The 23074-nt window shown below is 43.2% G+C and overlaps 1 protein-coding gene across 1 annotated transcript; it reads left to right on the top strand.

Moving 5' to 3' along the window:
- Positions 1 to 3337: 3337 nt before the first annotated feature.
- On the top strand, positions 3338 to 9362 carry tyw3 (tRNA-yW synthesizing protein 3 homolog; the record flags this gene model as incomplete). The annotated part of the gene is given in 9 exon segments (XM_080836281.1): positions 3338 to 3444; positions 3446 to 3503; positions 3583 to 3663; positions 3743 to 3781; positions 3785 to 3841; positions 4081 to 4152; positions 7508 to 7641; positions 9192 to 9268; positions 9271 to 9362. Coding segments are annotated over 9 exon segments (717 nt in total).
- Between the last annotated feature and the right edge of the window lie 13712 nt (positions 9363 to 23074).

Below are 23074 nucleotides of genomic sequence, written 5' to 3'. Positions count from 1 at the left end.
CTTTCATAGGTATATCTTGTTTAGTACTTATTGTTAAGTTATGTTATGTTATATTATGTGGAGTACTTATGTTATGTTATGTCTTGTTATGGTAGTGGTAGTTATGGTGTCCTGTCCTAAGGTAGTTATGGTGTCCTGTCCTAAGAATTTCAGTGCCCAGACCGACTCTGTTGTTCTGTGCATCTGACAATAAAAGACTTGACAATACAATTCAATTCAATAGCACTACACACTGCAGCCTCTTAAAAAGTTAAATGGTGTTAGGTTTATCATGTGAACCATCTTTTCCATTAAGTAGTAGTTTGGGGTGGCCATTATGTGTGCTAACTTCTGTACGCATGCTTCCAAATCCATCAGGTACTGACGCAACAGATCCACAATGCTGAAGCCAACAAAGACGTGGTCATGTTCAGTTTTGGAAGTTGTCCTGCCATGTTTCGCGACTTTCTGGCAGGCCCAGATTTCAACTGGCTGACCGATGATGTAAGTAAAACCATTTTTATTTGTACTTTTTTCCCATCATGTTGTCATCAGATTTCTTTTTCTTTCTTGTACATTGTAAATATGTGCATTGCAGCAATTGTTTCAGATCACAAACAACGTTTCACTGTAAGAAGTTTCTATTTTCTCTTTAGTCTGACAACCTACCAGAATCTGTTATTGTTTTGTAGAAGTTTGCACTGTTTTTTTTTATTTGTCTTCACAGGACAAAGCAGTGTTCCATGCCCTTACCACAGACGCATACACGTTTTGGTGTCGTGACTGGACAGCACATAGTTGTGTTAATAACGTGCTCTATCAATGGCGTGGTGCTACTGCCCCGTCTCGTTGGTCTTGGCTCTCCTGACCGTGGCAACTTTGCTTTTTCATTAACGTTTTCTTGTCTTCTCTCACTAGCACCCCACCCATAACATGTACCTTTCAACTAAACAGGTCTTGCTTTGAATAGTGTAAGTTAGCAGGTTTTTAAAACAAGTATATGCTTTGCAGTTTGTCTTGTATATTTCCACAGGTCTACAGAATTAAACACATTAAGTCTCAATACATTTTGACTGACCACAGCATACAAGACCCTCCACCTGAAGACTGGCACCTATCTTCCTTTAATCACCAGATACTAAATGCCTGACATTGAAATTAAAAATAAATCCTGTACACTGGCATAGTTCTGCAACATTGTCTATTGAACTTTAGTTAAAATTCGTTCAGATATTGCTTATCATGCTTATTGCTTATCATGTGTTTACATGAACATCTGCACCCTATTATAATTACTGCACTTGGTTTGGGACTGTACTGTTAAGGTGCATTCATGGGCTCAGCTACTGTGCTATATGAACATTGCCTTTACCTACCAACCTGTAAATCAATGTGAAACTCAACCCAAGATGAACAGAAATTGTGAGTAAGAATGCTCTTTTTTTTTTTTGCAACAATTTGTGAAATAAAGAAACGTCAACATGCTTCAGTGTTCTGCTTCTTGTTTAACAAACACAATTTTCATCTTCAGGAACTCATTTCAATAACATGATGCATACGAGGAGGTGTTCAGGGCTAGTCTAGGCTATTGCATTGATGTGCTACATGGTTTTGTATGTAACGCATAGTGTTACGGACAGGTAGCGCAATCACTTCGTGACATGAGCAACAGACGTTTAACCCGATGTGAAATAAACAGGCAAGCCAAGACGGCAATACGTTTATGTAGGCTAGCTTGTCACTATTAAAAGCTTATTTGACACGGTGTAAAAGTTTGATTAGCATGCTGGCTGTGTGTTGGTCGTATAGCTTCATAAAAGTTCGGTTATTTTCTGAACATATTCCAAACCACTTTTATCAAGACACAATCCTCTGGTTAATCACTAGAGTGTGATGTGTGTCAGAATCACTTCCCATTGAACATGATACATTTTTGTGTGTTTGATCTTTAAAGTATATTGGCACAGTCAATGACGAGATTAATGACTAATAATCTAATTTTTTAATATTTAGGTTGTTTTGAACACACTCCACCCCACCTTTTTAAAGAAACCTTTGTAGTATTAGTAAAGTTTGACATGTGTTGCAATGTCTTCCCATTGAACATAATGTATTTTCACCTGTTTGGCTATGTTTAAAGTAAAGTGTCACAGTGAATGATGAGATTCATCACTAATAAAGACATTTTCATTCATATTTAGTATTTATAGTATTTCTTTTCTAGCAATGCTTTTATTAAGACACAGTCCTTTGTTAGTATAGTGAGGTGTGTGTTATAGTGTTTTCCTATTGAACATAATGAACATTATAAATGTTCCCTGTTTTTAAACAACACAATTATAAGTTTGTTAATAATAATAATAATGCTAATAATAATAATACATTTTAATTATAGGGTGCCTTTCAAGAAACCCAAGGTCGCCGTACAGTTAAAAAATATTTTTTAAATGTACAAAGCAGAGCAGCAGCAGAGCAACAACTTCAGTTGACACGCGGTTATACGCCTGCCTAAACAGGTGTGTTTTGATGTGAGATTTAAAAAGAGTGATTGAATTAGGGTGAATGTTCCTGATGTCAGGGGGGAGGGAGTAATTTAATCACTGGCTCCCAAGCAGTTTTATTCCCAGGGAGCAAACACACTGATGAGAATGTGTATCTCTACTGTAAATCCCTTTGGATAAAAGTGTCAGCTAAATGATCAAATAGTAAATGTATTTTGCTTCCTCTTGACCCTGAGTCAGTGCTTTAAAACTTGCATGCACATGCACCTTCAATGCACACAGGTCCATGTGGACACAAAAGTTTGTGGTGTGCAGATAGTCTGTACAGAACATGCTGAAGATGAAATCTGCATCGTGTGACTGATGAGTAAGTGAGTGAATGAGTGAGTAAGATAGTGATTGAGTGAGTGAGTGAGTAAGAGGGTGAGTGAGTGAGTGAGTGATTGATTGAGTGAGTGAGTGAGTGAGTGAGTGAGTGAGTGAGTGAGTGAGTGAGTGAGTGAGTGAGTGAGTGAGTGAGTGAGTGAGTGAGTGAGTGAGTGAGTGAGTGAGTGAGTGAGAGAGAGTGAGCGAGTGGGTGGGTGAGAAATAAACTCCAGCTATTTTAGTCCATTTGTGTTTAGCTAGCTATCAATCATGGTTATGCAATTATTATATCTGATATTTCTTCAATACTAAAACTGATTGACGACTTTTGTTTTGGTATGTTTTTGTCTAAATGTGGCTGAGTTTTCTAACCTGCTAACTCACAGAAAGCTGCTGTGAAAAGCTGTCGCGGTGACGACTCCCATCTCTCAGTTATAACCGAACGAGGTTGTCTGAAGATATTTTTTAACTTTATATTTTTGTTAATAATAATGGACCAAGAAAATACATTTAATCAATGTAAGAAGCGTTGTTTCAGCAAAGTTGACATTAGCAAGAAAGGGAGCATTGACAACGACATTTATCATATTGTTCCCTTACGTGTCCTCTGACTACTTCACCACAAGCTCTTCAGGGAGAATTATTCTAGTTGAAGGGGTAAGGAATATTTCATATTTTGCAGCGAAACAAAATTATCGCAGTTTACTGCTTACTGATAGTTATTTTCTTTGCAAAGCTTTCAGAGAGCTCCAAAGTACAGAAGCAGAATATCTCTTGGTTGTTTGTATCGCACCAGAAATGTAAAGAGGAGGACGGGGTGAGTGAAAAGAAAAAAATAAGTTTAAATTGATGTATAATATTGCTGGTTTACTCAAGAAGAGTCTTGTGCGTCACAGGTTTTGGCGTTACAGAAAGCAAGTGGAAGTGCTGTATTGTAGTTTGAGCCATTCCTGCTTCATGTGCAGTGCAAGGATATAGGAAGTGCAAGACTCCTGGTTGGTTTGCCTTGAGCACTTCAACATAAATACCTGTGGCAGGTGCTTTACCTCTTCCAATATTGTATGCAGACCAACCAATGCATGAGAAACGCTGAAATCTTCATGGATGGCATAGTAGTTGGAAACACCAGGATACCACTCTTTCAATATGTTACACTATTATTGATAGAAGTATTTAGTCCATGTGAAAATGTTATACCATATGCCTGGGCTGGAACTTGTGCATTGTTTTGCAGAACTCTGTGGCAGTAAGCTCTGGCTTAAGAAACTCAGGTGTGTCGATCGGCAAGAGAGGCAAAATCATGATGGTACGAATTGATGTGTGTAAGCCTGTTACTTTCAGCTATTGGTAATACTTTGATTTGTTTGAGATAATTTGGAATTCCAGTCATTACAGTGCATGAAATGCCCTGTATTGTTATTCCTAGGCTTCTTCTTCTTATTCTTGTTACCTTTTTCTGCGATTAATTCAGCCCGAACCGCTAAACGTAGAAACTTCATTCAAACTTTGTCGCGTAGGTCTTGTAAAGGACACTTATGCTATGTATTTTTCACTTTTCTAAACTTTATACTTTTTAAGTTATTAAAGAAAAACGAATCTAAATTTTCCCATTGACTTTCAATATTTTCACTCTCTCTTTACTGTCTTTATCCAGAGCCACTCTTGTTCACTCTTCTTTCCTTACTTTATTTCTTCCTCTCTTCTTTCCTTTCTTCTTTCCTTCTTTCTACTCTTCTTTACTTTCTTCTTTCCTTCTTCCACTCTTCTTTCCTTTCTTCTTCCCTTCTTCCACTCTTCTTTCCTTTTTCTTTTCTTCTTTCCTTCTTCCACTCTTCTTTCCTTCTTCCACTCTAATTTCCTTTCTTCACTCTTCTTTCCTTTCTTCTTCCCTTCTTCCACTCTTCTTTCTTTCTTCACTCTTCTTTCCTTTCTTCTTTCCTTCTTCAACTCTTCTTTCCTTCTTTTACTGTTCTTTCCTTTCTTCCTTCCTTCTTTCACTTTTCTTTTATTCACTCTTCTTTCCTTTCTTCTCCCCTTCTTCTTTCTTTCTTCCACTCTTCTTTCCTTCTTTCACTTTTCTTTCCTTTCTTCACTCTCCTTTCTTATTACCTTCTATCACTCTTCTTTCCTTTCTTCTTTCCTTCTTCAACTATTATTTCCTTCTTTCACTCTTCTTTCCTTTCTTCACTCTTCTTTCTTTTCTTCTTCCACTCTTCTTTCCTTTCTTCACTCTTCTTTCTTTTCTTCTTTCCTTCTTTCACTCTTCTTTCCTTCATCCTCTCTTCTCTCCTTTCTTCACTCTTCTTTCCTTTCTTCTTTCCATCTTCCACTCTTCTTTCCTTTCTTATTTCCATCTTCCACTCTTCTTTCCTTTCTTATTTCCTTCTTTCACTCTTCTTTCTTTTCTTCTTCCTTTCCTAACTTTTGCATTTCATGCACTGGTATTTCCTTCAGGAAATGCATTTTCTAGTTCAATTTTGTTGTATTTAAATTGCGCCAAAACAATACAATTGTCTCTATAAAAAGAAACAACAAAGCTCCAATAGGTAGAAACCCTCTGGGTGCCTGTGCAACCTCATATTAACATTAGTTCATATTCACTTCATATTAAAATGTGTTCATATTACACACGCTAGCAACTACCAACTGTTAAGATGGTTTCCTAAGCTAGAAATAGCAAGTATAGTTCATAGCTAGGTTCACTGGTGTCAGACCCTACATGTGTTACACACCTCTTGTGGAGGTTCAAGCTCTGTAGCATCACGTTAAAAAGACTAGTTAGGTGGGAATACACACACCTGTTTCTTTATTGTTATGGAAGAGTGTGAATGAAAATTAGTGTTATCTCATGTTGTTTTTCATGGGATTTATATGTGAGAGGGAGAGAGACCCATTCTACCTGGCAGATTTACTGTATGTGTTACTAAAATCCAGGCGAGAAAAATGTATTCCCATAGACTGCACCCGAATATTAACCGCAAGGCTGCAGATATTTTACCATATCAATGCATAAATGTATAGGCTGGCACTAGGGATGCAAATTATCGATTAATTCATTAATCATTATCGATCGACTTTCGATTAATTGATAAGCGGCATTTTTCACCTGAGTTTCAGTGCTTCATTAGGGCCTTTAAAAATATCAGCTAAATAGTTGAGTTATTATATTACATTACATTATGATAATTATATTCTATTATATTATACCCCTATTATTCCTCAAATAATTATGCATTAGGAAAAGAAAGTAGAAAAGTTTTTTTATGGTACAACAAAATACATTCTTTAATTTAAAAAAAAGAAATAAATTATGGACTGGCTCAGTTCTTGCTTTTGAAACAGACATAACATTTTTTTTTTTTTTTTTTTTTCAACCGGTCTCTCGCGCTAGCGCCCTCTAGCGATTAATCGTGATTAATACATTTTGATCGAGCAACCGCTTGATCGACAATTAATCTAAAGTCGATTAATCATTTGCATCCCTAGCTGGCACACAATATGTATGTTTCATAAGCAGAGTAGGAATTGTGCAAGTTTTGTGCAGTTTGGTGGTCAAACTACATCAGCATCCTAAAGTGGGGGTTGTCTAAAGTAGGAGGGGGAAAAAACGTAATAAAAATACTCAGACTAATTGAGGTAATGATTGCATACACCTGTTACCAGACACGAAACCCCATATAATAAATGGAAAATTTGATTGCCTAAAGAAAACAGTCATCTTTATATGTTTCATTACAATGGCACCGGACAAAAATTCCAGCATCATCTCCTTGGCCAAGGCAGATTGGTGATTCCTCACTGAATATCAGAAACCATGTAGTCATTTTGTTAAAGCAACCTTTACTTTTCTTTGCCTTTTTATGGCTCGTCATCTTTTTTTCACTTCATCCACTTCCCTGTGTGGAGATGCATGCTACACTATTAACTTTATTATAGTTGCACAAATAGTCTGAGTATTTGTTGTGGTGTAGAATTACTGCTCTGTATTATGTCTCTTTTTGATGACATCTTAAAAGCATGTATATCTGTTTCCTGTCAGTTGAATCCATGATTCCATTCATTGTGTCTGTGATTGAATGAAACCGTTCTGTTGCCGTGAGTTGCAGTTAGAGGGTGGTGACATCCATTGATGATGTAATCAGCTGCAGGTTTAGTACATTGGACGTGGAATGAAAAGGCACAGGCACAAGTGGCTGTTTCTACTGTGCTCTTTAATGTAGGGCCATCTGCCCTTGAGGAAGTAACAAGAAATCAACAAGATGAGTGGTCAGTGTTCCACTCTGCATAGATTAGATTATATGGGGCTACCAGAGGATTCAAACAAATACGGGGAACATTTCAAAGTAGCTAAATCCAGTGTGCCTTGCCCCAAACAATCAAGAAACTCCCACATTTCTGACCTAAACTAGGCACCAGTCTACTCTTTAAAGCACCTGAGGCTTTGTGCATGGTATGAAATGACCAAATACATTTTCCCTATTAATTAGGTTCATGCCCTGCTCTGTTTCTGTCATAACCAGTGTTGTCTGTCTATGAAATAAGGGCCCTATGTGTTCCATTTGTTAGGTGTTAGCACTGTAAACCTTTCTGAAATGTGTTCCATTTGTTAAGTGTTAGCACTGTAAACCTTTCTAAAGTGTGTTGATCTTTCATGTTCAAAGGCTGTTCGCAGTACCCACTGTCTTGAAGTTCTGCTTAGCCACAAGGGGGAGATCCTAGTCAATGAGAACTACATCCACTTTTTAGTGCAGATTGCAAATCAGAAAATGGCAGAAACCCTCAACAGAATAAAAAGGTGCTTTCTGTCTTTCTGCTTTCTGTCTTTCTGTCATCTTATCTACAGTGGGGAAAATAAGTATTTGAACCCCTTGCGATTTCACAAGTTTGGCCACTTGCAAAGAAATGTGTGATCTATAATTGTAATGGTAGGTGTATATTAACAGTGAGAAACAAAATATCAACAAAAAAATCCAGAAAAATGCATTTTATAACATTTATGACTTTATTTGCATTTGATGCAAAAAATAAGTATTTGAACCCCCAAAACTGACTGACAAAAATGACTTAGTACTTGGTGGAATAACCCTTATTGGCAAGCACAGACGTCAGACGTTTCTTGTAGTTGGTCACCAGGTTTACAAACATCTCAGGAGGGATTTTGGTCCACTCCTCTTTCCAGATCATCTCCAAATCTTTAAGGTTGTGTTTTCAATGGGAGGGAATGAGGGAATGAGGTTCAAGCCCAATAATCATTACATGGCCCCATCCATAGTCCCCTTGATGCGGTGGAGTCGTCCTGTACCCTTGGCAGAGAAACAGCCCCAAAGCATAATGTTTCCACCTCCATGCTTGATGGTGGGTATGATGTACTCTTGGGGTCATATTCAGCATTCCCCCCCCTGTCAAACATGGCAAGTCGAGTTGATGCCAAAGAGCTTGATTTTGGTATCATCTGACCACATTCTGTCTCCCAATCCTCCCTAGAATCATTCAAGTGTGCAATGGTAAACTTCAGATGGCCCTGTACATGCGCTTCCTTGAGCAGGGGGACCTTGCGAGTGCTGCAGTACTTAAAAAAATTACGGTGTGGTGTGTTGCCAATGGTTTTCTTGGTGACTCTGGTCCCTGCTGCCTTGAGATCATTCACAAGCTCCCCCTGTTTAGTTCTGGGGTTATTCTGCACCTTTCGAATTATCACTGATTCCGTACGAGGGGATATCTTGCATGGAGCCCCAGACCTAGAGCGGGTGACAGTTGTTTGGTGTTGCTTCCATTTATGAATAATCGCACCAATAGTTATCTGCTTCTCACCAAGCTGCTTGCCGGTAGTTTTGTAGCCCATTCCAGCCTTGTGCAGGTCTACAATCTTATCTCTGACGTCCTTGGACAGCTCTTTGGTCTTGCCCATGGTGGTGAGGTTGAAGGTGTGAAGTATGATTCTTTGGACAGGTTTCTTTTATACAGGTCACCAGTTGAGATCAGGTATACCTTGTTAGACCTAATGAGGACTAATCTGTGTGCTTTTTGGGCACATAACTGGCCATTGGGAGCCAGAATTCTTGCTGTTTGCTTGGGGGTTCAAATGCTTATTTTTTGCATCAAATGCAAATAAAGTCATAAATCTTATAAAATGCAGTTTTCTGGATTTTTTTGTTGATATTCTGTTTCTCACTGTTAAAATACACCTACCATTAAAATTCTAGATCACACATTTCTTTGCAAGTGGCCAAACTTGCGAAGTCGGCAGGGGTTCAAATACTTATTTTCCCCACTGTATACTGTATTGTTTCTCTCAAACTGCTGTCAGATGATTGAAAGGGTTCCCTATTTGTGTCTCATCCATAGGTTCTACGATGGCCTGCTGGCTGCTCTTCAAGCAGATGAATCTCCATGTGTACCAAAAGACAAATACCAAAATAAGAAAGTTGTTTGGAATGGGCAGCAGAGAAAGACAAAAGACTCAATCATGTAAGTAAATTCCCCCAAACAAGTTCAATGATTCAGAAGAGAACCTAGAGACTGGTTTCATGATATTTTCATAAATTCTTACACTATATCTTTTACAGTACACTACTGAAACGGCAGTCCCATCAGCCCATTTTTTAAATCCCAGAACTGCATGAGATATGTGCTGCATCTCTTCTATTTCTGAGGGAAAACGAGAATTGATCATGTTCAGACCCCTCGGACACTTCTGAAGGAACTATTCTGGTACGGCACATATCTGATGGGTATACAGTTTTTCAGGAAACATGAATTTAGGTCATTTGAATAATTACATTCACAAAGGTGATAAGTCTGTACATTTCTATAGATGAACGCTAACAAAAAAATATTACAATTCTACATATATATAAGCAGGGTAAAGGCCGAATTATGCTCAGTTTTAGACGTAACGCGTAAGCACGTAAGATACACAACCCCCCTTGCGCGGTAAAATACCCCCCCTTACGTGCTTAAGTGCGTTGCCCAAAATTCCTGACTATGCGACTAAAACACTACGGCCCTACACAGCTCGCAAAGGCTGTGATTGGCCGGCTACCACAGCCTTTCACACAGAGTCTCACGTTTCCGGGTTAATAGCATACAGTCTTTTTTAGACCCAGACATTTTTTTAAATCATGAATACCCTGCAGACCGTCTCACAAGCCTTTTCTTATGGATTAGGAACACACATAACAGAAGAGGTCCGAAGACATGAACTCCTTTACAAATCCTCTTTAAACACTTAAGGACGCTCAAATTACCGCGAATATCCCATTCTCACCCGCGATTGTTTGGAGAGAATGTGGTCATTCACGAACAAATAGGTACTTTCATATTCATTTTCCGCCACTCACTTTCCGTGAGTCATGGTGATATCTTTCATTGAGTTTATATTGACGTGAATCCATCAATTGCACCAGCGAGTTTGATAGAATGAGCCCGGTCTGCTCATACAAAAGTTAACAGTAACCTGCCGTTACCTTGTGGCCAGCACCATTGTAGTTACAAGCATTGACAACATGATGAGATTCTTTCGCCGTTTACCACCTCATCTTTGAATAATGTAACTCATAAACACATCGTTTTAAAGCCTGTCGCAGTCATTAAAAGATGTCAATAAACGAACTTTTGCGTCATGTGCTGTCTTTTTCGCCACTGGTAGGCTACTGAATTGCCAACATTTGTATTTTGTGTAACACATGTATTCATAACATCAAGCCTTTCGCCCACTACACTTTCATGCTCCGGTAAGTTTTTTTCCTTTGTCCTGCTGCAATAAATAGGCTTACTTAACTCAAAAAAAAATCTACAGTTCTGGCGTCAATTTGCTTTGCAACACGCAACACGGCTCACAAGCCTTGCAACACGGCTCTGCGTCTAAAACGAACCTTAAATCAAAACTTGTCTAAAACAAGTTCCTTGTGTAAATTACGTGCTTACGCGTTACGTCTAAAACAGAGCATAATTCGGCCCTAAGGCCCTTGCATGCTTCTAAAGGGAGCATGAATTGCTAGGTGCTTACGCGTTGCGTTGGAGGTGTTGCCAAGCAATTCACACCCAGAACAATAGGCTTGCGTAAAATGGCGCAAGTCTAGAAAAAGGGGCCGACGCACGCAAGACGTGAAAAGTCGCGCAAGCAGTGGCGGCGCCAGAGATTTTTTTCTGGTGGTGCTATGGGGGTGCTCGGCGTTTTACTGAGGGTGCTATGAAATTAGGGTGATAGCATATGAGTCTCATTTTTCTCTACTACAACACCTCCCTACCATATCGTCACATATGTTTACACGTTTGCTCTCTAACGCGTCTTTGGGGTACATAAAAAGCGCCATTCAAATCGATCGTATTATTATTATCATTAGGCTACTTCTGACGGACGCGCACAAAGCCGCGTTCATCTCCGACGGTCAAAATGAATGCAGCATGTTATAGATAACGTAATCCCAAATACTTCACTTACTTCAGTGTGTGGATTAAAGTTTGCGCCAGATGACTACCAGGTCACCACTACCATGTGCGACAAATTAAACTAAACATACCAAGTTCAATACACTTCTAACTAAAGACGGCAGATTAGAATATCAGATAGAATTAACTTAAACAGGCAAAGAGTCAGAAATGCTTTCAAAAAGTGAATATTATTTTAGGTCACAATCAATGAAAACATGAATGAAACCAAACAGTAGGCACTCAAACCACAATAATAAGAGATCAAAAAGTGTATCAAAAAGTGCACACAAAACTATGCTTAAAAATCCTTAAGAAAAACCAAAATCCAGGCAAGCCAGCAGATCAGGTGACAGTTTCCACCTAAACAAGAAAAATGTGACAGAAAAACACAATGTAAACCCAATTGCAAACACCCAGCAGAATGCAAAAGACAACACGGGAAAATCTTTCACTTAGCCTACCTACGTCTTCATAACAGGACAATGCGCCTGTTCTTGTGGTTGAGAGCGAAGGCATCTATGATGATGTCGATGTCCAAGGCCCGTGCTCGCAGAGGGTTAATCGCCAGAAGTGCAAGGTCACTGGTTCGGCCATCCCCACTGCTATTCCTCAGGTAGCTCTTCAAGCTACGCAGACAAGAAAAACTGCGCTCGCAGCTCGCAGATGTTACAGGCAGGGACAGAGATATGGAGATCAATTTGTAGAGGTCCACGAAGGCGTCTTTGTAAGGCCGCATAAGGGATAGGAACTCCTGGTTGCTGTTAATGGTGCATCCTTGCTCTTCAACTCGAGGAATTTTGCGGATCAAATACCGATCCATTTTCGTGATTTTGTGAACGCTTAACTAAGAATTGACCGATCGCCAGGATTACTGTTACTTAGCCTACTACTCATTGAACAATCACGTTCACGCACGCAACGTGTCTGTGTCGTGCTACGTGAACAATCTGTTTATTTCAATCTTATTTTCTTTTGTGATTAAAATATTATTATCACACAATACATTTTATTAAGAACTCATAATGAAATTAAATAACAATAATGAATTAAAACTGCAAGCAGTGATGAGCGGGCCTGAGCACGGCGCTGGTCGATGGCAGACGTGCACCGCACAGCCGTCCGTCAAGCGTGGAGCGAGCCGTGAGAATGCCACGTACATCGGCACATCACAACAATACAGCGCAAAGAATAAAGAAAGCGACGTTCATACCACCAACAGGTGGCGCTATAGGCGATTGACATTATGGGCATATATCTGAGTTCAGAACGGGTCCAGCGTCCACCCTATGAAGTTCGGTCAGGATCGGAGAATGTGCAATGTTTCCATCCACCAACAGGTGGCGCTATAGGCGAGTGGCCTTATGGGCATACGTAAGCGTTCAGGCCGGGTCCAGCGTCCACCCTATGCAGTTTGGGCAGGATCGGAGAATGTGTAATGTTTCCAACCACCAACAGGTGGCACTATAGGCGAGTGGCCTTATGGGCATATGTAAGCGTTCAGGCCGGGTCCAGCGTCCACCCTATGAAGTTTGGTCAGGATCGGAGAATGTGTAATATTTCCAACCACCAACAGGTGGCGCTATAGGCGAGTGGCCTTATGGGCATATGTAAGCGTTCAGGCCGGGTCCAGCGTCCACCCTATGCAGTTCGGTGAGGATCGGACAATGCAGGTAGGATTTATAAGTCACTTTGTGGTTTTGGCGGGCACTGGCGAGTCGTAAAAGTTTGAGGGTCTGCCACGCGCACACCTTTGAGAAATTCAAAAATCTGGTAATACAATTTCATCCCCCATGGCTGAAGAGTATCCTGACCAAGTTTGAAGTCATTCCCATTAAATCTGTAGGAGGAGTTCGATCAGATGCGAGGTGTGGGAACAGAGTAACGAGTCCAACCACCAACAGGTGGCGCTATAGGCGTGTGTCACTATGGGCATATGTCTGCGTTCAGGCCGGGTCCAGCTTCAACCCTATGATGTTTGGTCAGGATCGGACAATGCAGGCTGGAATTATAAGTGATTTTGCGTTTTGTGGCGAGCATCGGCGAGTCGTAAAAGTTTGAGGGACTGCCACGCCCACACCTTTGAGAAATTCAAAAATCTGGTAATACAAATTCATCCCCCATGGCTGAAGAGTATCCTCACCAAGTTTGAAGTCATTCCCATTCAATCTGTAGGAGGAGTTCGATCAGATGCGAGATGTGAAAAGGGCCAAAAACAGGCCAAAAACAGGTAAAAACGCACGTTCCACTCAAAATTGCCGACTTCCTGTTGACCTGCCACCATTTCGTCAATACACTTTTTGGTGCGTCTGGGCATTACAAAAAAGTTGGCAGATTCATTTTTTTGCTATGCCAAACTAACCCCAATGCATAGGGGTATTTGCAGTGTTCTAGGGGGCGCTACAGAGCCAATTTGCCCCGCCCCAAAATTCTTTGAACGCAAAAGATCTTAGAATTCCTTGTATTATGTCCCTGCCAAATTCGGTGAGTTTTCCATGAAGTTTCCGACAGAAGAGAAAGAATAATTAAAACTGCAAGCAGTGATGAGCGGGCCTGAGCACGGCGCTGGTCGATGGCAGACGTGCACCGCACAGCCGTCCGTCAAGCGTGGAGTGAGCCGTGAGAATGCCACGTACGTCGGCACAGCACAACAATACAGCGCAAAGAATAAAGAAAGTGACGTTCATACCACCAACAGGTGGCGCTATAGGCGATTGACATTATGGGCATATCTGAGTTCAGAACGGGTCCAGGGTCCACCCTATGAAGTTTGGTCAGGATCGGAGAATGTGCAATGTTTCCATCCACCAGCAGGTGGCGCTATAGGCGAGTGGCATTATGGGCATATGTATGCGTTCAGGCCGGGTCCAGCGTCCACCCTATGAAGTTTGGTCAGGATCAGAAAATGTGCAATGTTTCCAACCACCAACAGGTGGCGCTATAGGGGAGTGGCCTTATGGGCATATGTATGCGTTCAGGCCGGGTCCAGCGTCCACCCTATGAAGTTTGGTCAGGATCGGACAATGCAGGTAGGATTTATAAGTGACTTTGTGGTTTTGGCGAGTAGTGGCGAGTCGATGTTTGAGGGTGTGCCACGCCCACACCTTTCAGATTTTGGACAATCCCTCTATACAATTTCATCCCCCATGGCTGAAGAGTATCCTGACCAAGTTTGAAGTCATTCCCATTAAATCTGTAGGAGGAGTTTGATCAGATGCGACGTGTGTAAATGGCGAGCACTGGCGAGTCGTAAAAGTTTGAGGGTCTGCCACGCCCACACCTTTGAGAAAATCAAAAATCTGGTAATACAATTCCATCCCCCATGGCTGAAGAGTATCCTGACCAAGTTTGAAGTCATTCCCATTAAATCTGTAGGAGGAGTTCGATCAGATGCGAGGTGTGGGAACAGAGTAACGATTCCAACCACCAACAGGTGGCGCTATAGGCGTGTGGCATTATGGGCATATGTCTGCGTTCAGGCCGGGTCCAGCTTCAACCCTATGATGTTTGGTGAGGATCGGACAATGCAGGCTGGAATTATAAGTGACTTTGCGTTTTGTGGCGAGCATCGGCGAGTCGTAAAAGTTTGAGGGTCTGCCACGCCCACACCTTTGAGAAATTCAAAAATCTGGTAATACAATTTCATCCCCCATGGCTGAAGAGTATCCTGACCAAGTTTGAAGTCATTCCCATGAAATCTGTAGGAGGAGTTCGATCAGATGCGAGGTGTGAAAAGGGCCAAAAACAGGTAAAAACGCAACTTCCGCTCAAAATTGCCAACTTCCTGTTGACCTGCCACCATTTCGTCAAGAGACTTTTTGGTGCGTCTGGGCATGACAAAAAAGTTTGCAGAATCATTTTTTTGCTATGCCACACTAACCCCAATGCATAGGGGTATTTGCAGTGTTATAGGGGGTTCTAGGGGGCGCTACAGAGCCATTTTGCCCCGCCCGAAAATTCTTTCAACGCAAAAGATCTTAGAATTCCCTGTTTAACATCCCTGCCAAATTTGGTGAGTTTTCCATGGAATATCATGAAGAACGAGTCGTAAAAGTTTGAGGGTCTGCCACGCCCACACCTTTGAGAAATTAAAAAATTTGGTAATACAATTTCATCCCCCATGGCTGAAGAGTATCCTCACCAAGTTTGAAGTCATTCCCATTAAATCTGTAGGAGGAGTTCGATCAGATGCGAGGTGTGGGAACAGAGTAACGATTCCAACCACCAACAGGTGGCGCTATAGGCGTGTGGCACCATGGGCATATGTCTGCGTTCAGGCCGGGTCCAGCTTCAACCCTATGATGTTTGGTGACGATCGGACAATGCAGGCTGGAATTATGAGTGACTTTGCGTTTTGTGGCGAGCATCGGCGAGTCGTAAAACTTTGAGGGTCTGCCACGCCCACACCTTTGAGAAATTCAAAAATCTGGTAATACAATTTCATCCCCCATGGCTGAAGGGTATCCTGACCAAGTTTGAAGTCATTCCCATGAAATCTGTAGGAGGAGTTCGATCAGATGCGAGGTGTGAAAAGGGCCAAAAACAGGTAAAAACGCACGTTCCGCTCAAAATTGCCAACTTCCTGTTGACCTGCCACCATTTCGTCAATACACTTTTTGGTGCGTCTGGGCATGACAAAAAAGTTTGCAGATTCATTTTTTTGCTATGCCAAACTAACCCCAATGCATAGGGGTATTTGCAGTGTTCTAGGGGGTTCTAGGGGGCGCTACAGAGCCATTTTGCCCCGCCCCGAAATTCTTTGAACGCAAAAGATCTTAGAATTCCTGTTATTATGTCCCTGCCAAATTTGGTGAGTTTTCCCGGAGGTTTCGCACAGAACAAAAAGAATAAGAAACCTTACAATCCCAATAGGTCTTCGCTGCCTACAGCAGCTCAGGCCCTAATTAAAACTGCAAGCAGTGATGAGAGGGCCATCGCCACACCGAGACATCACCTTTGACAAACATAATGGGCATATATGCGAGTTCAGAACGGGTCCAGCGTCCAGCCTATGAAGTTTGGGCAGGATCAAACAATGTGCAATATTTCCAAACACCAACAGGTGGCGCTATAGGCGAGTGGCATTATGGTTATATGTAAGCGTTCAGGCCGGGTCCAGCGTCCACCCTATGCAGTTTGGTCAGGATCGGAGAATGTGTAATGTTTCCAACCACCAACAGGTGGCGCTATAGGCGAGTGGCCTTATGGGCATATGTAAGCGTTCAGGCCGGGTCCAGCGTCCACCCTATGCAGTTTGGGGAGGATCGGACAATGCAGGTAGGATTTATGAGTGACTTTGTGGTTTTGGCGAGCACTGGCGAGTCGTAAAAGTTTGAGGGTCTGCCACGCCCAGACCTTTGAGAAATTCAAAAATCTGGTAATACAATTTCATCCCCCATGGCTGAAGACTATCCTGACCAAGTTTGAAGTCATTCCCATGAAATTTGTAGGAGGAGTTCGATCAGATGCGAGGTGTGGGAACAGAGTAACGATTCCAACCACCAACAGGTGGCGCTATAGGCGTGTGGCATTATGGGCATATGTCTGCGTTCAGGCCGGGTCCAGCTTCAACCCTATGATGTTTGGTCAGGATCGGACAATGCAGGCTGGAATTATGAGTGACTTTGCGTTTTGCGGCGAGCATCGGCGAGTCGTAAAAGTTTGAGGGTCTGCCACGCCCACACCTTTGAGAAATTCAAAAATCTGGTAATACAATTTCATCCCCCATGGCTGAAGTATATTCTGACCAAGTTTGAAGTCATTCGCATGAAATCTGTAGGAGGAGTTCGATCAGATGCGAGGTATGTAAACAGGCCAAAACGCAGTCAAAACGCACGTTCCACTCAAAATTGCCAACTTCCTGTTGACCTGCCACCATTTCGTCAATACACTTTTTGGTGCGTCTGGGCATGACAAAAAAGTTGGCAGATTCCTTTTTTTGCTATGCCAAACTAACCCCAATGCATAGGGGTATTTGCAGTGTTCTAGGGGGCGCTACAGAGCTATTTTGCCCCGCCCAAAAATTCCAACAACGCAAAAGTTCTTACATTTCCCGGCATAACATCCCTGCCAAATTTGGTGAGTTTTCCAGGAGGTTTCGCACAGAAAAAAATAATAATTAAAACTGCAAGCAGTGATGAGCGGGCCTGAGCACGGCGCTGGTCGATGGCAGACGCGCACCGCACAGCCGTCCGTCAAGCGTGGAGCGAGCCGTGAGAATGCCACGTACATCGACACATCACAACAATACAGCGCAATGAATAAAGAAAGTGACGTTTCATACCACCAACAGGTGGCGCTATAGGCGATTGACATTATGGGCATATATCTGAGTTCAGAACGGGTCCAGCGTCCACCCTATGAAGTTTGGTCAGGATCGGACAATGTGCAATATTTCCAACCACCAACAGGTGGCGCTATAGGCGAGTGGCATTATGGGCATATGTAAGCGTTCAGGCCGGGTCCAGCGTCCACCCTATGAAGTTTGGTCAGGATCGGAAAATGTGCAATGTTTCCAACCACCAACAGGTGGCGCTGTAGGGGAGTGGCCTTATGGGCATATGTATGCGTTCAGGCCGGGTCCAGCGTCCACCCTATGCAATTTGGTGAGGATCGGACAATGCAGGTAGGATTTATAAGTGACTTTGTGGTTTTGGCGAGCACTGGCGAGTCGTAAAAGTTTGAGGGTCTGCCACGCCCACACCTTTGAGAAATTCAAAAATCTGGTAATACAATTTAATCCCCCATGGCTGAAGAGTATCCTGACCAAGTTTGAAGTCATTCCCATTAAATCTGTAGGAGGAGTTCGATCAGATGCGAGGTGTGGGAACAGAGTAACGATTCCAACCACCAACAGGTGGCGCTATAGGCGTGTGGCATTATGGGCATATGTCTGCGTTCAGGCCGGGTCCAGCTATAACCCTATGACGTTTGGTCAGAATCGGTCAATGCAGGCTGGAGTTATAAGTGACTTTGCGTTTTGTGGCGAGCATCGGCGAGTCGTAAAAGTTTGAGGGACTGCCACGCCCACACCTTTGAGAAATTAAAAAATCTGGTAATACAAATTCATCCCCCATGGCTGAAGAGTATCCTCACCAAGTTTGAAGTCATTCCCATTAAATCTGTAGGAGGAGTTCGATCAGATGCGAGGTGCGAAAAGGGCCAAAAACAGGTAAAAACGCACGTTCACCTCAAAATTGCCAACTTCCTGATGACCTGCCACCATTTCGTCAATACACTTTTTGGTGCGTCTGGGCATGACAAAAAAGTTGGCTGAATTATTTTTTTGCTATGCCAAACTAACCCCAATGCATAGGGGTATTTGCAATGTTCTAGGGGGCGCTATAGAGCCATTTTGCCCCGCCCAAAAATTCCATCAACGCAAAAGTTCTTATAATTCCCGGCATAACATCCCTGCCAAATTTGGTGAGTTTTCCGTGGAATATCATGAAGAACGAGTCGTAAAAGTTTGAGGGTCTGCCACGCCCACACCTTTGACAAATTCAAAAATCTGGTGATACAATTTCATCCCCCATGGCTGAAGAGTATCCTGACCAAGTTTGAAGTCATTCCCATTAAATCTGTAGGAGGAGTTCGATCAGATGCGAGGTGTGGGAACAGAGTAACGATTCCAACCACCAACAGGTGGCGCTATAGGCGTGTGGCACTATAGGCATATGTCTGCGTTCAGGCCGGGTCCAGCTATAACCCTGTGACGTTTGGTCAGGATCGGACAATGCAGGCTGGAGTTATGAGTGACTTTGCGTTTTGTGGCGAGCATCGGCGAGTCGTAAAAGTTTGAGGGACTGCCACGCCCACACCTTTGAGAAATTCAAAAATCTGGTAATACAATTTCATCCCCCATGGCTGAAGAGTATCCTTACCAAGTTTGAAGTCATTCCCATTAAATCTGTAGGAGGAGTTCGATCAGATGCGAGGTGTGAAAAGGGCCAAAAACAGGTAAAAATGCCACTTCCACTCAAAATTGCCGACTTCCTGTTGACCTGCCACCATTTCGTCAATACACTTTTTGGTGCGTCTGGGCATGACAAAAAAGTTTGCAGATTCCTTTTTTTGCTATGCCAAACTAACCCCAATGCATAGGGGTATTTGCAGTGTTCTAGGGGGCGCTACAGAGCCATTTTGCCCCGCCCAAAAATTCCAACAACGCAAAAGTTCTTAGAAATCGTGTAATTCTGTTCATTCAAAATTCGGTGAGTTTTCCATGGAATATCGTCAAGAATAAAAAGAATAATAAACTATAGAATAACAATAGGTCTTCGCTGCCTACAGCAGCTCAGGCCCTAATTAAAACTGCAAGCAGTGATGAGCGGGCCTGAGCACGGCGCTGGTCGATGGCAGACGTGCACCGCACAGCCGTCCGTCAAGTGTGGAGTGAGCCGTGAGAATGCCACGTACGTCGGCACATCACAACAATACAGCGCAAAGAATAAAGAAAGTGACGTTCATACCACCAACAGGTGGCGCTATAGGCGATTGACATTATGGGCATATATCTGAGTTCAGAACGGGTCCAGCGTCCACCCTATGAAGTTTGGTCAGGATCGGAGAATGTGCAATGTTTCCATCCACCAGCAGGTGGCGCTATAGGCGATTGACATTATGGGCATATATCTGAGTTCAGAACGGGTCCAGCGTCCACCCTATGAAGTTTGGTCAGGATCGGACAATGTGCAATATTTCCAACCACCAACAGGTGGCGCTATAGGCGAGTGGCATTATGGGCATACGTAAGCGTTCAGGCCGGGTCCAGCGTCCTCCCTATGAAGTTTGGTCAGGATCGGAAAATGTGCAATGTTTCCAACCACCAACAGGTGGCGCTATAGGGGAGTGGCCTTATGGGCATATGTATGCGTTCAGGCCGGGTCCAGCGTCCACCCTATGCAATTTGGTGAGTATCGGACAATGCAGGCAGGATTTTGAAGTGAGTTTGTGGTTTTGGCGAGTAGTGGCGAGTCGATGTTTGAGGGTCTGCCACGCCCACACCTTTCAGATTTTGGACAATCCCTCTATACAATTTTATCCCCCATGGCTGAAGAGTATCCTGACCAAGTTTGAAGGCGTTTGCATTAAATCTATAGGAGGAGTTTGATCAGATGCGACGTGTGTAAATGGCGAGCAATGGCGAGTCGTAAAAGTTTGAGGGTCTGCCACGCCCACACCTTTGAGAAATTCAAAAATGTGGTAATACAATTTCATCCCCCATGGCTGAAGAGTATCCTGACCAAGTTTGAAGTCATTCCCATTAAATCTGTAGGAGGAGTTCGATCAGATGCGAGGTGTGGGAACAGAGTGACGATTCCAACCACCAACAGGTGGCGCTATAGGCGTGTGGCACTATAGGCATATGTTTGCGTTCAGGCCGGGTCCAGCTTCCACCCTATGACGTTTTGTCAGGATCGGACAATGCAGGCTGGAATTATAAGTGACTTTGCGTTTTGTGGCGAGCATCGGCGAGTCGTAAAAGTTTGAGGGTCTGCCACGCCCACACCTTTGAGAAATTCAAAAATCTGGTAATACAATTTCATCCCCCATGGCTGAAGAGTATTCTGACCAAATTTGAAGTCATTCCCATGAAATCTGTAGGAGGAGTTCGATCAGATGCGAGGTATGCAAACAGGCCAAAACGCAGTCAAAACGCACGTTCCACTCAAAATTGCCAACTTCCTGTTGACCTGCCACCATGGCGGTAATACAGTATTTGGTGCGTCTGGGCATGAGGAAGGTGTGTACCGAATTTCGTCGAGCTGTGCCAAACTAACCCCAATGCATAGGGGTATTTGCAATGTTATAGGGGGCGCTATAGAGCCATTTTGCCCCGCCCCGTTATATCCTTTCCGCCAAAGTTCTTAGAATTCCCTGCATAAAGTTCGTGCCAAATTCGGTGAGTTTTCCATGGAATAACCGCAAGAATAAAAATAATAAGAAGAATAACTCTTACAATCCTAATAGGTCTTCGCTGCCTACAGCAGCTCAGGCCCTAATAATTAAAACTGCAAGCAGTGATGAGCGGGCCTGAGCACGGCGCTGGTCGATGGCAGAAGTGCACCGCACAGCCGTCCGTCAAGCGTGGAGTGAGCCGTGAGAATGCCACGTACATCGGCACAGCACAACAATACAGCGCAAAGAATGAAGAAAGTGACGTTCATACCACCAACAGGTGGCGCTATAGGCGATTGACATTATGGGCATATATCTGAGTTCAGAACGGGTCCAGGGTCCACCCTATGAAGTTTGGTCAGGATCGGAGAATGTGCAATGTTTCCATCCACCAGCAGGTGGCGCTATAGGTGAGTGGCATTATGGGCATATGTATGCGTTCAGGCCGGGTCCAGCGTCCACCCTATGAAGTTTGGTCAGGATCAGAAAATGTGCAATGTTTCCAACCACCAACAGGTGGCGCTATAGGGGAGTGGCCTTATGGGCATATGTATGCGTTCAGGCCGGGTCCAGCGTCCACCCTATGAAGTTTGGTCAGGATCGGACAATGCAGATAGGATTTATAAGTGACTTTGTGGTTTTGGCGAGTAGTGGCGAGTCGATGTTTGAGGGTGTGCCACGCCCACACCTTTCAGATTTTGGACAATCCCTCTATACAATTTCATCCCCCATGGCTGAAGAGTATCCTGACCAAGTTTGAAGTCATTCCCATTAAATCTGTAGGAGGAGTTTGATCAGATGCGACGTGTGTAAATGGCGAGCACTGGCGAGTCGTAAAAGTTTGAGGGTCTGCCACGCCCACACCATTGAGAAAATCAAAAATGTGGTAATACAATTTCATCCCCCATGGCTGAAGAGTATCCTGACCAAGTTTGAAGTCATTCCCATTAAATCTGTAGGAGGAGTTTGATCAGATGTGAGGTGTGGGAACAGAGTGACGATTCCAACCACCAACAGGTGGCGCTATAGGCGTGTGGCGCTATAGGCATATGTCTGCGTTCAGGCCGGGTCCAGCTTCCACCCTATGATGTTTGGTCAGGATTGGACAATGCAGGCTGGAATTATAAGTGACTTTGCGTTTTGTGGCGAGCATCGGCGAGTCGTAAAAGTTTGAGGGTCTGCCACGCCCACACCTTTGAGAAATTCAAAAATCTGGTAATACAATTTGATCCCCCATGGCTGAAGAGTATTCTGACCAAGTTTGAAGTCATTCCCATGAAATCTGTAGGAGGAGTTCGATCAGATGCGAGGTGTGAAAAGGGCCAAAAACAGGTAAAAACGCAAGTTCCACTCAAAATTGCCAACTTCCTGTTGACCTGCCACCATTTGGTCAATACACTTTTTGGTGCGCCTGGGCATGATAAAGGTGTGTACCGAATTTCATGGAGCTGTGCCAAACTAACCCCAATGCATAGGGGTATTTGCAATGTTGTAGGGGGCGCTATAGAGCCATTTTGCCCCGCCCCGTTATATCCTTTCCGCCAAAGTTCTTAGAATTCGTGTAATTATGTCCCTGCCAAATTTGGTGAGTTTTCCAGGAGGTTTCGCACAGAACCTAAAAAAGAATAAACTATAGAATCCCAATAGGTCTTCGCTGCCTACAGCAGCTCAGGCCCTAATAATAAACTTACAATCCCAATAGGTCTTCGCTGCCTACAGCAGCTCAGGCCCTAATAATAATAATAATAAACCTTAGAATAACAATAGGTCTTCGCTGCCTACAGCAGCTCAGGCCCTAATTAAAACTGCAAGCAGTGATGAGCGGGCCTGAGCACGGCGCTGGTCGATGGCAGACGTGCACCGCACAGCCGTCCGTCAAGCGTGGAGTGAGCCGTGAG

This window comes from Sprattus sprattus, assembly GCF_963457725.1.
Source record: "Sprattus sprattus genome assembly, chromosome: 4".
In the NCBI taxonomy this organism is placed as follows: Eukaryota; Metazoa; Chordata; class Actinopteri; order Clupeiformes; family Clupeidae; genus Sprattus; species Sprattus sprattus.
Note: the sequence above shows the minus strand (reverse complement) of the source record. Positions and strands in the feature narration are given on the sequence as shown.